The sequence below is a fragment of the Nuphar pumila genome, chromosome 6, assembly GCF_984573655.1.
Source record: "Nuphar pumila chromosome 6, dmNupPumi1.hap1.1, whole genome shotgun sequence".
Classification (NCBI taxonomy): domain Eukaryota; kingdom Viridiplantae; phylum Streptophyta; class Magnoliopsida; order Nymphaeales; family Nymphaeaceae; genus Nuphar; species Nuphar pumila.
Window position 1 is genome coordinate 9,536,144 of NC_143254.1, and position 17,798 is coordinate 9,553,941.

Below are 17,798 nucleotides of genomic sequence, written 5' to 3' on the forward strand. Positions count from 1 at the left end.
AACATCTTCCATTCCCTCTGCGACTCTTCGAGGTTCGCGGAAGACCTCTCTCATCTTCCCTCTCTCCTGGGATGCCAATTATGTCGCCTCTCCTTCCACCCTCTGTCTCTCCCCCACATTCCGAAATGAACATGAAGAAGGAGATAAGATCAACAACATATCATATTGGTCCCGAAAGATCCACGGTCTCTGCCTCTCCGACAGTGTCGACAAGGCCATGTCTCTGATGAGTTGCCTCTTTCTCGACGGTTTTGGCCCCAATTCCCTCAACCTCAGCAACATCGTCCATTCCCTTTGCGACCCTTCGAGGTTCGCGAAAGCCCACCATCGTCTCCTCCTCTTGATGCGCAGCTCTCGCTGCGTGCCCGACAAGCGCACCTGCAATGTGCTCCTCGCCCGACTCCTGGACGCCGATTCTCCGTCCCTCACCTGGCCAGTTTTAGAATTTTTGGTCTCTGCAAAACCCCATTTTGTTCCGTCGATCACCGATTACAACCGCTTAATCGATCTGCTTTAGAACATCTTTCATTAAATCAACACAATCTTTTAGGCTGAGAGCTTCCCCTTTTAGCTTCTCGGCAGTGCACACATAAAATTCAGTATCAAGCATTCTTTTAACTCATTGTTCCAGGTTATGTTTGCTTCCACAGTGTTGGTTGTCACTTCTACAAAGAGGTAGAAACCAGATTCAGCAAAAATATGTACTGCATTTGCAAGCCTGCAATTATTTTATTGTGTAACGCATGGGACATCCTTGCCAAAAGCCAAGCTTTCACAAGATTCTTTATATTGTGCTGATATTCTGTGTTCGTTCTCTTCAGTCGATCATCATTTGCAGCTTCAGTGTGCATGCCAACGCATATAAATCCATTACAACCAAGAATCAAGACCTCATCAAACTGTTCAAGGTGGTGAAAATACTGTTCACACCACTTAACTAAGGCCAGACAAAGCAATAAGCCTCTATCAAGCTGCAAATGTTTCAGTTAATCATGAGAATAGAGAGATTTCCCAAGTAATGGAACAGCTATTCCAAGGGGAAAAAAGAAAGAGGAGAGAATGAAAAAACCAAAGTAATAAAACAACAAGCTTGGGTAGATAGACGTTCAGACAAATAAGTAATAAACCAAAACAAAGAACAAAAGCCTCGAGGGAAAAAAATGCCTTACACAAACCATATGGGCTTATTCTTTTTCTCCATAACCAGATTTTCTAGTTTCACCGAGATAATAGTTGGAAGAAGAAAAGGGAATCATAAAGGAACGGTTATCAATAACTAATTCTCCACACTGAAAAAGAAATCTTCACTTCAGATACTTTTTTAAGGCTTTGAAAACCTATCCCAAAGTTCCCACAAATTAATACTGCATTTCTACAAACAATGGTATGCATATATCCACTCAAGGCAATGAGTCCCAAAAGCCCAGTTCCCAATCCTTTTAGAAAATTATTAAAAAATTGGTGGCACAAAAAAGAAAAAAAAACTTTGTAAAAACCATTGAGGTACAGAATAATTGAGTCCAACCTCAATATAAACATGATTGAAGAAAAACTGGAACTGAACAACAGCAGAGTCTTTAAACCTCAGAATTGAAGCTAGTCTAGTGTCTCCAAGTAAATCACACTGAATGAATTTCAAACATTGTATATCATAATTAAGAAAGTTTAATCTTGGTAGAAGAAGTTGAATAGGGATGTACAAATAATTGAACCTGAGACCAAACTATGCCAAAAAAAAAATGCAAAGTCTAAGACACCTTGCATGTCTCTTCTAGAGCAGTCCAAAAACCCTTCGTGCCAACCTTGCTAAAGGCTCCCTTTTTCCTGTGTCACAAGCTGTTTTCTTGTCCCTATTTGAAATGCCTTCTAGGTTTTCTTTCCCTACCATGTCTTCTTCCACTTGAAACAGTTCTGTATTTCCTTCCAATAGAACTCCATCACTTTCCTCACCTAAGTTGTTTTTGTTTTTTTCTCCAAATACAACTTCATTGTTTTCCTCTTCTGGGCTGTTTTTCTTGTCCTGAAACATTGTTTGAGATCCACCATCCTCTGACTTTATATCCATTGTAGAGTCACCAGTTGTAATCAGAGACTCAAAACTGTAAATGCTGTTTTTCCTGTTTGAGATGTCATGTAACTTCTGCAGGGTTCTCCAAGTCACTGCATCAGGAGCCAAACCATTATTCCGCATCTCAGATACAATCCTGTATGCTTCTCGTTTTAAACCAAGTTTGCAGGCATTGTCAATAAGGACATTATAACTGATAATTTTAGGAGAAATGCCTGAATCTACCAATTCATAAAGAAAATTACAGGCTTCATCCAACTTTCCTGCATTGCACATTCCTCGCAACAGTGCTACATAGACAAAATCATCATGAATTTTGGAAGGCCAAATTTTTTCTTCCCAAAATTTCTTAGCTTCATCAAGTCTACCGGCTGCACATAGACCATCAATGATAATGGTAAAAGTCGTACTGTCAGCACAAATACCATTACGCAACATTTCAGTGAAAAACTTCAACAGATCATCTATTTTCTTACATCTGCATAACCCATGAAGAACTGAATTATAAGTTACAACACTTGGACTGCAGCCTTTCTCTGACATTTTCTGTAAGAGGTCTATTGCTTCATTTATTCTTCCTAGATCTGAAAGTCCACGGATCACAGTCGTAAAAGTTATGATATCTGGAAGGCAGAAATTACCTAGCAACATATCATGTAAAATCTTCTCTGCTTCATCAACTTTGCTTGCTTTGCACAAGCCATTAATCACAGTATTTAGGGTGACCACATCAGGCTGACAATGATTTTCCAGCATTGAGACCATTACGTTCAAGAGTTCACTCGGGTCCTCCATCGAGCAGAGGGCATTCAACAAGATGTTGAACATGCGTGTCTTATCTATTCCTTCCTTCTGCAACATGAATTCCAATACCTCCTTAGCTTTATTACTATCAAATTTTCTGCAGAGTCCCTCAACCAAAACCTTGTATGTGGGCTCTGATGGCACATAGCCAAGCGGAATCCCTTCCTTAAACAACTGGAAGGCTCTCATGCAACCCCCTTGATTGCTTAAACCATGAACTATGAAGTTATACGAAACCATGCTGGGAATCAACCCTCTTTTCCTCATTATGTACACTATTCTAGAAGCCCCATGATTCTGCCCAGCCCTACAAAGTGAATCTATTATCTGTGCATAAGCAAACTCCTCCGGCACATACTTCCCCTGGGGCATCTCCTCCATGATCCGGTAAACCTCATGAAAGAACCCCTCTCTGCACAACCCATCAATCAGATTAGCAAAAGCCGCTGAGTTCACCACGGGATCACTCTTCTCACTCATCCTAGCCCACATCCTAGACATCAACTCTCTACCAGCATCAACCCTGCGCTCGCTCCGGTAAAGCCCACGAAGAAGCACACTGAATGTCAGTGAATTAGGCACAACTTTTTGTTGAACCATTTCATCAAACAGTTGGTGTGCATCTCTGATCCCGCCCGATTTAAACATCCCCTGGATCAAACACGTATACGAAACAGCATTGGGGCTCTGGCCCCTCTTCTTCATGTCCCCAAAGAGGTCCATAGCTTCCCCGGTGCGGCCATGCCGGCAAAGCAGATCGATCAAGCGGTTGTAATTGGTGATCGACAGAACAAAATGGGGTTTTGCAGAGACCAAAAATTCCAAAACCGGGCAGGTGAGGGACGGCGAATCGGCGTCCAGGAGTCGGGCAAGGAGCACATTGCAAGTGCGCTCGTCGGGCACGCAGCGGGAGCTGCGCATCAAGAGGAGGAGACGATGGTGGGCTTCCGCGAACCTCGAAGAGTCGCATAGGGAATGAACGATGCTGCTGAGGTTGAGGGAATCTGGGCAAAAACCGTCGAGAAAGAGGCGACCCATTAGAGACAGGGCCTCGTCGACACTGCCAGAGAGGCAAAGACCGTGGATCTTCCGGGACCAATATGATCGGTTGGTGATCTTATCTCCTTCTTCTTCTGCTTCTTCATGTTCGTTTCGGAATGTGGGTGAGAGACGGAGGGTGGAAGGAGAGGAAAGGTGACAGAATTGACGTCTTAGGAGGGAGGGAAGATGAGAGAGGGACAAGTGTTTGAGCACCATCGCTCGGTAACGACGACTAGCCGTTACATGGCGGGCGTTGGGTACATTATTTTGTGTTAGCCTTATAAAAACCTGAGTGATTAAATCTAAGCATACCTAGCATGATGACTTGGATAGCGGGGCATCTTCTGCTTCTTCATTTTAATTATCTCAACTTAATTCGGTTCATCTAGTGCCATTTTTGTGCGACTTTACCCTACCTTGGGAAGTTGTGAGGTTGCGATCGCCTCTGAGAGTAGGTGATGATGACTTGGATAGCGGGGCACAAGCGAGCTCCGTTGTGCGACCTGCGAGCACAAAGATGTTAGTATGACATGATCCAAAACAAGAGGAGGGTCCAGTAAGACCCGCAATGGTCGGCAGACCGGACCCCAATGTGAGGGCAAGCAAGGGGCTCTCCTTGCCTGCAGGGGGGCACTGCTCCCGAAAGAAAAGCTGCAGAGGCAGGGAGCCCATGCCCAAAACAACAGAGGCCCCTGCCTGCCAAAGGGTGGCAAAAGGGTAGGGGCCCTGCTTCTCTCAATACGCAGGCAAAGCAGGAGTTGACAAGGGCGGGGCACCCTACTATCCAACAGGAAACTCCACAAAACTACAGGTGGCAAGGGCCTTACCCCTGCCAACCTGCCAAAAGAGGGGTCAAAGTTAGCAGAGCTTGACCCCTGCCGACCTTCCCAGGCAAACAGGGAGGCGACCTGTCGATTCACCGGGAAAACTAAGGAGGTGTCAGGGGCTCGACCCCTGCGCACCAAATGAGAAAAAGAGAGGGAGACGACCACAGGGCTCGGCCCCTGCCGACCTGCCTGAACAAGAGACAGGCAGGGGGGCCTGCCACCCTGCCGACCAAGGCACGAGCAACCCCTCCCCACGGAGCCCTCTGCCAGGTAGAAGAGGCAACGCAGGCGGCAGCCCTGCCGCCTGCTGGAAAGGAGAGGGGGCGGCAGAGGCTTGGCCCCTGTCGGCCTGCTCGAGCCAGCCGACGGCGGGGTCTTGCCCCTGCCAACCCTCTAAAAGAGGAAACACGAGCGACAGGGGCTAGGCCCCTGTCGCCTGCCGAAAAAAGAAAAACGAAGGGGATGAAGACAGACAAAGAGGAACGAGGCAGAGGAGGACAACAGGGGTAAGAGAGAGAGGGACAGAGAGAGAGAGAGATACCGGGGAACCACCGGCATCGGGGTCCCGACGAGGTGGTCGCTGAGCGAAGAACACCGAGCAAGGTTTCGACGAAGTGGTGCCGACCAAAAAAAAACAGGAAGAGGGTTAGTTCGGAAAACCCTACGAGACAGGGTGGGTGGCGGAAAGGGCCTGCGGATCTGTCGCCGACGGAAGGGGGTCGTTGGGGTGTCTGCCAGACTCAGGGAGGAAGAAGGCCGAGGAGATGGAGGGCATACCAGGAAGGGGGGGCGCCATCGTCGATGTCGGGCTCCCCTGCGAGGTCGCGGGTGACGACGATCGGAATATGGAGGCAGCAACGTCGGGGCTTGCTGGAAACCACAACGAGAGAGAGAGAGACGTCGGGAAGAGAGGAGGAGGGAGGCGCGTGCGATGTGTGTCCTCCCTCCCCTCTACGTTGCTCTTAAAGAGCTCGAGGGGGGGCGATTCGGGAAAGCGGCGCAGGGGAGGAAGGGCTTAAAATAAAACCCTCTTTCCCCTGCGATCTTTAACCGTAACGGGTTATCGGATCCGAGTCGGGTCTGAATCCGACCGGGGTCCGAAAAGTTTTTTTCGTGGGTTTTACAGGTATTCTGGCAAAATTAAGGGGCAAGAATAAGCACCTCATCAAATCAAAAGTTGCTGGTAAGGTGATCTATCTAATGTTTTCTTCTTTCTCAAATCCTGTCCCTTCTTCGTCTTTCTTTCTTGTTCCCTTCCAAAAAAACTCTAAAACGATTCAGATCTGAACCGTCCCTTCCCTTTTCTTTCTTCTTTCATTACTGCGTTGTTTCTTTATCTTTTCTCTAGAAAAAAGATAATCTAGCTATCATTCCAAAAAAAAGGGGAACAAATGTCAAAAGACTCAGATCTGGATATCAACTTTATTCCAGATCTGAACCTGCTCCACTGTTTCCTCTCTTCTGCCTTTCTTTCCTTTCATTGTACAAAAAGAAAAAAAGGGGGAAGAATACATATATTTCTGTTTTAGCAGACTTCACCAGCAGAGTCAGCAAAATCTTTACTGTTATCAACAAAAAGAAAAGAAACTGGTGCTGGTTTATTACTTCCTATTTCTTCTTTCTTTCTCGAAATTATAATAATCCTCTCGTCGTGGCTACCCTAAGTTGTAGATCTCCCATTAACTCTTCCTTTCTTAGTCAACTTGTTTCTGACAAGTTAGACTCTTCCAATTTTGTCACTTGAAAGAAACATATCATTCCCTTTATCAGCAGCCATGGTTTGTTTGGGCATCTCGACGGGACGGGACTCTACCTGTTCCTGTGGAGTTCTTATTATAGTTTGAATCGAAGGATGACAAACAGACAAATAAACTTGTACCAAATCCAAATTTCTCCATATAGTCAAAAAATGACCAAGCTGTCGTAGCATATATTATAGCTACTGTCTCTCAGAAAGTTTTACTTCATATCCCCACAAGCGTTAACACTCGAGATCTTTGGAAAATTTTGAATTGTTGGTTTGAGCAAATCTCTACACCAAAGATGTATCATCTGAAAGCCGAATTTGGGAGGATTGCCAGAGAAGATTCCAATATGATAGATTATCTGAGCAAAGTAAAAACTACCACTGACAAGCTTGCAGCAATAGGTGCCCCTGTTGTGTATGAGGATTTATGCATACAAACCCTTCACAGTTTGGGGTTGGAATTCAACATGTTTGTTACCATGTACTCAGGATAGAGAACATGACTCCTTTTGTTCAATTATGTTCAATGCTATTAGAACGTGAGGCTATGTTTGATCTTGGCAACTACTCTGGAAAAAAGAATATGGATCAAACATCTAATGATGTTCTTTTTACTGGTTCATATCTTGGATCTTGTCATGGTGGAAGAGGCAGGGGACGTGGTAGGTCCAATTCCTTTGGTAGAGGTGCAGAACTTCTACCGACCCCCAGTGGTGGACCACGTCCAAACAACATCACGTGTTAGATGTGCGACAAACATGAGCACACTAGTTTGGATTGTTACTGGGCCCACGTATCTGATACCCACCAACGGTTCGTATTTTAACATGTTTTTGCACACTCTCCGATGTCCCTTTTGGGGGTCTAAGGGCCCGTCACCTTCTCCAACACCGCCTTCATATCCTGCGTCAATGACATCATATCAGGCTCGTAGCATCGCATTCAGCCATCTAAACTTACAACCTCAATTGATGAATCCATGGTTTACAATTACGCAAGTGCAATACAGTGTTAAAAGGGCAACTTGTCTCTTCTTCCTCTCAGGCTTCTATGCTTGGTATCTTGATTCCGGGGCAACACATCATGTAACAGGTGATTCAAGTAGCTTCGTATATAGGCACTGTCTTGATACTTACCAATTTTGATCCTCTTTGTTTGTCTAATTTTCTTCTTTCTCTTATCATTAAACATAATCTTATTTCTGTCTCTCAATTGCCTGATCAAATGAATTCTCACGTTTCCTTTTCTTCGTCTTTTGTTTCTGTAAAGGATATTCACACGAAGTGGATGCTTGTTAAAGGAAACCGATGCGGTGCTCTTTATGTGATGAATGGAATTCCTACATTGTCGGATGCTCTTGTATTGCCTCTTTCAAGTTGTTCATTGCTTTTGACCGGAGTGTTTTGTTCTATCAATTATGTTGAGTAATGGCATCGTAGGTTAGGTCATTGTCATTCTGGTTTCTTGAGTGCTATGTGTAATAAGAATCTCATTCTATCAAGAGACAAAATCAAAGAGTTTTATTTCTTGTGATAGTTATCGCATTTATAAGTCATGGATTACCGTTTGAACATTTTAATAAAAGAACATTCTCATTTGAACTTGTCCATTCTGATGTTTAGGGACCAACACTCGTTATGTCTTTTTTCAAATCCAAATACTATGTTATCTTTGTCGACAATTTCAGTAGGTATACTTGGATCTTTTTTTATGAAGTCCAAGGATCAAGTTTTTCTCGCTTTTAAACACAGTCCAAGGCTTATGTTGAAACTCAATTTTCTAGAAAGATTTCTTGCCTTTCGTGGTGATGGGGAAGGTTAATTCACTTCAAATTATTTCATTAAATATTTCTGTGATAATGACATTCTGCATGAAATGTTCGGCCCAAGAATTGCAACTTAGAATAAAACAGCTAAAAGGAAACATTGTTATGTGACTGGAACGACTTACCATGATGAATGATTCTAAATTGAGAGCATACTTGTGGACAAAAGCCTTCCACGATGCCATGTTTCTTATTAATCAAATGCCTTTAGATGGGTTAAATGGTGACACACCTTTCTTCATATTGTTTGGAAAATGTCCTAATTACTCTATATATACTTCATGCCTTTGGTTGCGATTGTTATGTTCATTTTGATGACCCTTCAGAACAAGTTTGCCTATTTGTTGGATATGACGATGAAGTTAAAGGTTCAAATGTTATAATTTGGAGACTAATCATCTCGTTATTTCCAGACATGTTATATTCAACGAAAATGAGTGTGCGGTTTTCGTTGTGAAACGTATTTCAGATTAGTTTAAATCTTTGATAAAATTTTGGCTAGTGGCAGTTCCAACAACATTCAACCTATCTCAACCATATGTGGGCTGACCTTCAAGACAGGTGCAGTCAATCGACAACCCGTTGGAGACTCAAACAACAAATAATGATGTGCATTTTGGCCAAAATGATGATCCGAATCATAAGTTCAGCTTGAAACAAAACTTGGATATTGGTCAGGATGAAGTAACCAAGTCGCTTAGTGCTGGTTCTAACAAAGATTCTCGTTCAGTTCAGTTTCAACAATTTCCCTTGGTATATTAAAAGGCATTTTAAGACGATGATAGAATCTCAAAAAACACTACATACAAGCTTCAAGATGCAACAAAAACAAATTGTAATGCTGTTGGATAACATATTCAATTAAGGAGATCCATTAGACCACGACATCAGCCAAACAAGTGGTTGAGTTATGATACCTTTGTTGTTGATTTTAAATTGTTTATGACCGCTATCCAATAAGAAAATGGACCATGTAGTTTTACTGTGGCGTATAAAAATATTCCGTGGGTTGAAGTTATGAATGAAGAAATCAATACCCTATATGAGTGTTGTATTTTGAAAGTTCTGGACAAACCCATGGATACAAATATTGTTGGATGCAGATGGGTCTATAAGATTAAGTATAAGGTTGATGATAGTATTGAGAGATATAAGGCAAAATTAGTTGCCAAAGGATACACTCAGGAACATTGTCTTGACTTTGATGAAATCTTCAGTCATGTTATTAGAATGGGAACAATTCGTGTTATCTCCTTTCCTATGTCACTTTTGGCTGGCAGTTGTATCAACTTGGTTAAGAATGTTTTTCTTCGTGGAGAATTATACGAAAAAATATATATGGAGCATCCTCTGGTTATCCCAAAGGTGATGTTGCAAACTGAATGTCTCGAACCATGCCCTAGAAGCCTGCTTGAGCCCATAAATAGTCTTTACATGTTTTATTCACCCACATTGATGATTGGGATATGACATTGATTATTGTTTATGTTGATGACATAATTATAACAAGGAGAAATCAATCACATATCCAAGATCTAAAGACCTTTCTCCATCACAAGTTTCACATAAAGGATCTTGGTGTTCTCAAGTATTGTCTTGGTGTATAGGTGGACAAAATACCTAATTCTTTATCTCTTTCATAGATTAAATATGCTCAGGATATCTTACAATGAAGTGGCCTGGCAGAACGTAAGTCCTGCTAAAGCGCCAATAACATTAAACACGAAACTGCACAGAGATAGTGAGAATGATGACTTGTTGGACTCCCGAAAAAGATTAAGAAGCATAGTAGGGCATTTCAATACCTCACCTTTACAAGACCAGATCTTGCCTATGTCGTTAACCAGATATCACAATTCATGCATGCTCTTAGGTGAAGTCATGTGGATGTTGTGAAAAGAATCCTTAGATACATCAAAGGTATGATTATTTATGGTCTTGTATACTCTAAATCAACAAATCATTCATATTCGGTGCATCTTGTGGTGATTACATATTTAAATGCAGATTGGGTAGGTGATCCCTCTACGAGAAGGTTAGTCGCATGTTATGGGCTAAGTCACAGGGACTCGGCAAAGCATGTCCCACACCCGCATTGACATGACGTGATGCGGTCAACGCACCCAGGGTCATTTTGGTCCAATTTTTTGAACGTTAAAAAAAAAACGATGAGGATTAGGGATTTTTTTTTGCCCTAATCTCCTCTCCTCTCCCGCGCAGCTCAGCTCGAGTCCTCCTGACGCCTCTGCCCGATGCCACCTCCTCCTCTCACTTGTCATAGGTACCCTCTAGCTCCCTCTCTCTCTCTTGTGTTGGCAATGGAGGGGTCGAGCTCCCCCTGCTCCCTCTCGCTCTCATGTTGGGTCGGCTGGGGAGGGACTGGCCCCCCCCTACTCCCTCTCGCTCTCTTGTTGGGTCGGCAGTGGAGGGGCCGAGCCCCCCCTCTCTTTCTCTTGTTAGGTCTGTCGGGGAGGGGATGAGCCCCCTTGCTCCCTCTGTTTTTGGCAGGGGAGGGGCCAAGCCCCCCACCCTGATCCCTTTGATTTCAGGGAGGGGGGGGGGGAGACCCCCCCCCCCCTCCCCTTCAAATTGGGTTTGTAACACAGACAAAGAACATCCAAATTTTGAGATTTAAACCTAGAAGAGTGTGACTTCGAGGGAGACCATGATTTCAACGTGACAAACATGAATTTATCTGAGTCAGTCTTCCTTCTAATGATGCATTTGATGATGAAGAAGAAAATTATTAAGATCCATTACTTTTGGTATGTAATTTAGTTATTTTCTGTTTTACTTATTTGATCGATATTTAGGTTGATTTATGTAATTGCTTTACTTATTTGATTGATATTTAGGTTGATATATTGCATGCATGATGAATGATATTATGACAATGTTAACAGTTAAAGTATGATAATGTTAACTGTTAAAACTTTAAAATTATATATATATATATATATATATATATATATATATATATATATATATATATATATATATATATATATATATATATATATATATATATATATATTGCCCTGCTGCATCCCGCACCCTATGTTTTTGAAAGTGCCGCACCCGCACCTGCACCCGCACTCATGTGACTTAGTTATGGGGTATTTTTGGGAAGGCATTTGGTAACATGGTCTAGCAAGAGACAAAGAACAATGGCCTGAAAGCCGAATATAGAGACATGACTGCTGTTATGACTGAAATTTTATGGATTCGTCACCTACTCTCGGCCTTGAGGCAACAAATAGATAAATCTCTCATATATTGTGATAATCTAAGTGCAGTGACTGTTGAAATTAATCATGTTTAACATGGAAAGATGAAGCATGTTGAATTAGATCAACATTTTGTTTGCCAAGGAGTGGAAGATAAGGAAGTACACCCACATCTTATTTTTGGAGAACATCAAGTGGCTGATCTCTTCACCGAACCCTTACCCTTTCTTCGTCATTGGATATTGAAAAACAAACTGTCCATGGTCTTTACTCTTGCATAATTTAGGGGGATTAAGGATAGAGACATGAAGGATTGGGAGGGTATTTTGATCATTTAGGCATATCAGTCCTATTATAACTAGGATTCTAGGTGGCAACCCAGCTGAGGGTATTTTCGTCATTGTACTGGACCAGTTTTAGTTAAACACAAACTGTTGTATAACAATCCTATTGTAACTCTATTTTTTTGTTCTATATACATGAAACAAAGGGACGTCCCATAGATATTTCTCCATCCTCTCTCTCTCTCTTCTTTCCCTTATCATTTATAGGCTGAAACTCTGCCAAAATTAACATTGAGAACATTAATTTTTATATAATGCCTTTTTGTGCGAGCCAGCTCGTGTCTCGGCCCAGCTGACTGGAGTTCGGCTTCTCGAGCCGAGCCCAAGCAGAGTTAAATGGTAAACGAGCTTAGCTTGATGCCACTCTTCGAGGTTTCCGCCCGGATTTCCTCAACCTCAGCAGCATCGTTCATTCCCTTCGCGACTCTTCGAGGTTCGCGGAAGCCCACCATCGTCTCCTCCTCTTGATGCCCAGGACGCCGATTCGCTGCCCCTCACCTGCCCGGTTTTGGAATTTTTGGTCTCTGCAAAACCCCATTTTCTTCCGTCGATCACCAATTACAACCGCTTGATCGATCTGCTTTGCCGGCATGGCCGCACCGGTGAAGCTATGGACCTCTTGGGTGACATGAAGAAGAGGGTCCAGAGCCCTGATGCTGTTTCGTATACGTGTTTGATCCAGTGGATTTTAAATCGGGCGGGATCAGAGATGCACACCAACTGTTTGATGAAATGGTTCAACAAAAAGTTGTGCCTAATTCACTGACATTCAGTGTGCTTCTTCGTGGGCTTTACCGGAGCGAGCGCAGGGTTGATGCTGGTAGAGAGTTGATGTCTAGGATGTGGGCTAGGATGAGCGAGAAGAGTGATCCGGTGGTGAACTCAGCGGCTTTTGCTAATCTGATTGATGAGTTGTTTAGAGAGGGGTTCTTTCACGAGGTTTACGGGATCACGCAGGAGATGCCTCAGGGGAAGTATGTGTTAGGTGTAAGAAGGGAGGGGAGAGAGAATTCAAAAGAAGAAACATGGGCTGTTTTAGAGAATGTTTGGTTTTGATGACGTGGAATAGTCTCATATTGATTGTGTTTGAGTTTGTTGTGGGCTTTATAACCCACATGTAAACTCTTACATTTGTTCCTGAGAACAAGAGGTTGGGATGACTACCACACTCCCGCGTGCCCGCCGGCCGTGCCGGGCTCAGGTTCGGGTAATTGGCCCTTTAAGGCCATATCCAATCAAGACCAAAGTATTTTTTTGCTCAAAGTTTCTCTGGATGCACTGTATGTGGGGACAAATCTTCTCTAAGGGGAGTACTTTCGTACGCCTTAGCCTTTTACATAATCTAAACATGTCTTTGTTGTTTCTATTATGTTCCCTGCATCTGTTTGTCTATTTGTTTGTATCTGGATTTTGGTGTTATGCGGAACCCGACATGCCTGCTCTCTGTGTCTGTTTCGATTTGTTGAAAATCATGATTTGTATTCTGCTGCATATTATGATTTATATCATGTTTTATATCATGATGATGATTGTGAAATTGTGTGATCCGAAAGTCGATTTAACAGTCTTAGAGAAGATTCTAAGCATGTCGACCTCTTCCGCGTTTGTACCAAAAGTGGACATGTTCGGGATACCGAAAAAGTTTGCCGGTCAGAATTTCAAGCGTTGACAGTAACGCATGAAAATCTGGTTCACTACGATCGGGCTGTTGTCGGTTCTGGAACTCGACTGCCCTTCGTTTTCTAATACTGACCCTGCTGCGGTCACTACGGCTGTAGAGTGGAAAGAAAAGGACAGTATATGTCGTGGTTGCATACTGTTGGCTCTGTCCAACACGTTGTTCGATGTATACTGTTCCTCGTCTACCACTGCTAAGGGCCTATGGAGATCAACTTGACAAGAAGTACAATACCGAAGACCAAGGTCTTGAAAAGTACTCCGTTGCCAAGTTTCTGAAATATCAGATGGTTGAAGGCAAGTCGGTCACTGAGCAGGCACACGAGTTTCTGCTGTTGCTCCATAATTTGGCTGAGGCTGATATGAAACTTCCTGAGAAGTTTCAAGTTATGACTATCGTGGAGAAATTTCCTAAGTCTTGGGTAGACTTTGGTATGTCTCTCAAGCACCGTAGAGGGAAGATTTCCCTAGATGATTTTATGGTAGCCATAGCCATTGAAGAAGAGCATAGAAGCCAGAAACAGATCGTGATGCCAACTGAACAACTTAAGGTGAACATGATGACTGGATCTTTTAAGGGCAAGGGACAAAAACCAAAATCTGCAATGAAAAACCAATTTAAACCTAAGGCCAAAATCTAGAAAAAGGCAAAGAACAAACCATGCTGGAACTGTGAGCAGGTTGGGCACTGGGCTAAGGAATGTCCTTCTAAGAAGGCTAAAGCTCATGGGACCACAGATCGAACGCCTCAAGTCAACATGGTGACTGAGGTCGTTGGGAGCAGTACTGAGTATGTTTCTGTTAACCCGCAAATTTATCACGTTTATGAGCCAACAGAGTTGCTGGTTGACACTGGGGCTAATGCGTACGTTTATGCTGATAAGTCTGTCTTTGTCTCATACCAAGCTGCTGCAGGCAGATCCGTGACTATGAGCAATTCAACGGCTGCAAAGGTGTTAGGAATTGGACGCGTGCATCTGAAGTTTCCTTCAGGACGAGTTCTGTCTTTACACAGAGTGCACCATGTGCCTGTAGTTAAAAGGGACATTCTAAGTGGTTCATGTCTTGTTAGAGAGGATTATGAATTTAACTTTAAATGTAATAAAGTTGTTATGTTACATTCTGGAACATTTATTGGCAAGAGGTATTTAGATGATAGTTTGTTTAAACTTCGTGTTGAACATGTTTGCAGTGATAAATTAGAAAATGATGTTTCTTTTGATTCATTGTTTAATGTTGCATATAACATAGAATCATCTGATTTGTGGCATAATAGATTAGGTCATGTGAATTTCAATTCTGTGAAATGCATGATGAACTTGAAAATGATTTCTGAGCATTCTATTGATAAAACTAAAAAATGTGAAATTTGTGTGCAAATAAAACAATGTAGGAAACCATTCCATACGATTGTTAGAGATTCTGAAATATTGGATCTGGTGCACACAAATATCTGTGAGTTTAATGAAGTGTTAACCAGAAATCATAAAAAGTATTTTATCACTTTTATAGATGATGACACTAAATATTGTTATGTATATCTGCTAAAATCAAAAGATAAAGCTTTTGATAAGTTTCTTATTTTTAAGAATGAAGCATACAAACTGGTAGAAAACTTAAAAGATTGAGGTCTGATAGAGGGAGAGAATATACCTCTAATAAACTCGATGAATATTGCAAATCTGTTGGCATAGTTCATGAGTTTACTACTCCATATTCTCCTTAATCTAATGAGATTGCAGAAAGGAAGAATGGAACCCTAACTGATATGATAAATACTCTACTTGGGAGTTCTGGATTACCTACCTATATGTGGGGGAATGCTCTGAATACGGCTTGCCATATTTTGAATAGAGTTCCTCATAAGCATAAGGATAGTAGCCCTTTTGAACTCTGAAGAAATAGGAAATCTAGCTTGAAATACCTTAAAGTGTGGGGGTGCCTTGCAAATGTACTTGTCCCAGAGCACAACACGAAGAAGCTGAGTCCTAAAACAGTAGATGCTGTATTTTTGGGTTATGCAGAGAACAACTATACCTACAAGTTCTTAGTAATTAAGTCTGAGATATCTGGCATAAATGTAAACTCTATTGTTGAGCTTCGAGAAGCTACATTATTTGAAGATGTATTTCTCATGAAAGTTGGTGTACCTCAGAATCTTTCATCTTTAGATATACCTTCTACTTCTGGTTCCATTCCCGAACATATGAAAATAATGACAGATGTGGGGGTTGAACCATCTTGTTCCATCCTAAATCCATTGAGTCTGAGGAAGTAGCTGGACCTAGAAGGAGCAAGAGACCACGGATAACCAAGGATTTGGGAAGTGATTTTATCACTTACCTTATCGAGGATGATCCTCCCACTTTCTGAGATGCAATGGCTTCACCTGAAGCAAGGCATTGGAAAGAAGCCATCAAGAGTGAAATGGACTCCATTGTCACTTGGGAACTGGTTGACCTCCCTCGTGGTAGTTCCATAATTGGGTGTAAATGGATCTTTAAGAAGAAGTTGAAACCAGATGAATCCATTGACAAGTACAAGGCGAGACTGGTTGCCAAGGGGTTCAAACAAAAAGAGAGAATAAACTATTTTGATACCTATTCTCCTGTTACCCGGATGACCACAATTAGAGTGCTTATTGTGTTGACTTCCATTTATGATCTCTCAGCCATTAAATGGATGTGAAGACTGCCTTTTTGCATGACGATCTTGAAGAAGAGATCTATATGGATCAACTTGAGGGTTATATGACTCCTGGTAATGAAAATAAAGTTTGTAGACTTGTTAAGTCATTATATGGACTAAAACAAGCCCCTAAACAATGGCATGAGAAGTTTGATAATGTTATTTTATCATTTGACTTTGTTGTCAATGAATATGATAAATGTGTTTATTGCAAAGTTAAAAGTGATGGTTGTATTATTTTATGCTTGTATATAGATGATATTCTATTGTTTGGTTTCAATATGAGAATTATGAATGAGACAAAGTCGTTTCTTAGTAGTAAGTTTGATATGAAGGATATGGGTGTTGCAAATGTGATCTTAGGCTTAAAGCTGACTCGTTCAGCTGAGGAATAGTCATTTCTCAATCTCACTTTGTTGAGAAAGTACTTGAGAAATTTGGCTATAACCAAGGGAGATCTGTAGAAACTCCATATGACCCTTCTATTCCTCTTCATAAGAATACGACTGATGTTCCTGTGTCTCAATTGAGGTATTCCCAGATTATTGAAAGTTTGATGTATCTTGCAAATTGTACGAGACCGGATATTTCGTTCTCCATGACAAAATTAAGTAGATACACAAGTTGTCCAAATCACACTCATTGGAAGGCATTAGACAGGGTACTTAGATACCTGAAAGGAACCATTTCCTTGAGTTTGCATTATAAGAGATTCCCTGTAGTTCTAGAGGGATATAGTGATGCGAGCTGGATATCCATGAACTCTGGGAGTTATGGCGTGACAGAGTATGTATTTACCTTGGGTGGCGGCGCAGTCGCCTGGAGATCAGTAAAGCAAACCATCTTCTCTCGGTCTACTTTTGAGTCTGAACTCTGTGCTTTAGATGTCACAGGATTGAAAGCCGAATTGTTAAAGGGACTTCTTGAGGAACTTTCTTTAATGTGCAAACCAATTCTTGCGATATCTGTACATTGTGACAATATGACCACTATTGCAAAGATTAAAAGCACAAAATATAACAAAAAACATAGACACATCCAAGTCAGAATAAAGTCTGTAAGGGAACTGGTGTCTCAGTTAGTGGTTGCTGTAGACTATGTTGGATCCAAAGAGAACACAACTGATCCATTAACAAAAGGCCTAGATAAGTCATTAGTCCTGAAATCCAGAGAGGGGATGAGATTGAAACCCATTAGTAGTTCATCTACAGTAGCAACCCAACCTATCTGAGTGGAGATCCCACAAAGTAGGTTCAATGTGGTAATAACAAGCTGTAGGGTGAACTGGATAACACCTTATTTATGAGATACTTTGTATCTGTGTCTATTTTCCTGATTATTCTGGAAAGGTGCTGTAACTGCTAGTTAAGAAAGAGTTAAAACTCTGAATGAGTTCAAAGCCTTCTAGGCGAGATGTTAGCAGTGCATCTCTGGAGAAGCCCACCTATGTGAGTGTGACTGTGTGACCGCAGTATAAGGAATTGGGTTATTCCTGAAGTCACTCATGAAATAGGATTCGGGCGCATGACCTTCAACGCGCCGCCCCTAAA

General features: G+C 42.0%; 1 protein-coding gene across 1 annotated transcript; it reads right to left on the reverse strand.

Moving 5' to 3' along the window:
* Positions 1-1,073: 1,073 nt before the first annotated feature.
* LOC149833887 (Pentatricopeptide repeat (PPR) superfamily protein) lies at positions 1,074-4,279 on the reverse strand. The gene has a single exon (XM_090011087.1). The coding sequence runs from the start codon at positions 4,127-4,129 to the stop codon at positions 1,772-1,774; it is 2,358 nt and encodes a 785-aa protein (XP_089867213.1). The 5' UTR covers positions 4,130-4,279; the 3' UTR covers positions 1,074-1,771.
* Positions 4,280-17,798: the final 13,519 nt, after the last annotated feature.

Excerpts from the sequence above, each read along its gene's own strand:
- LOC149833887 (XM_090011087.1), bottom strand. The coding sequence starts at position 4,129 with ATGGTGCTCAAACACTTGTCCCTCTCTCATCTTCCCTCCCTCCTAAGA.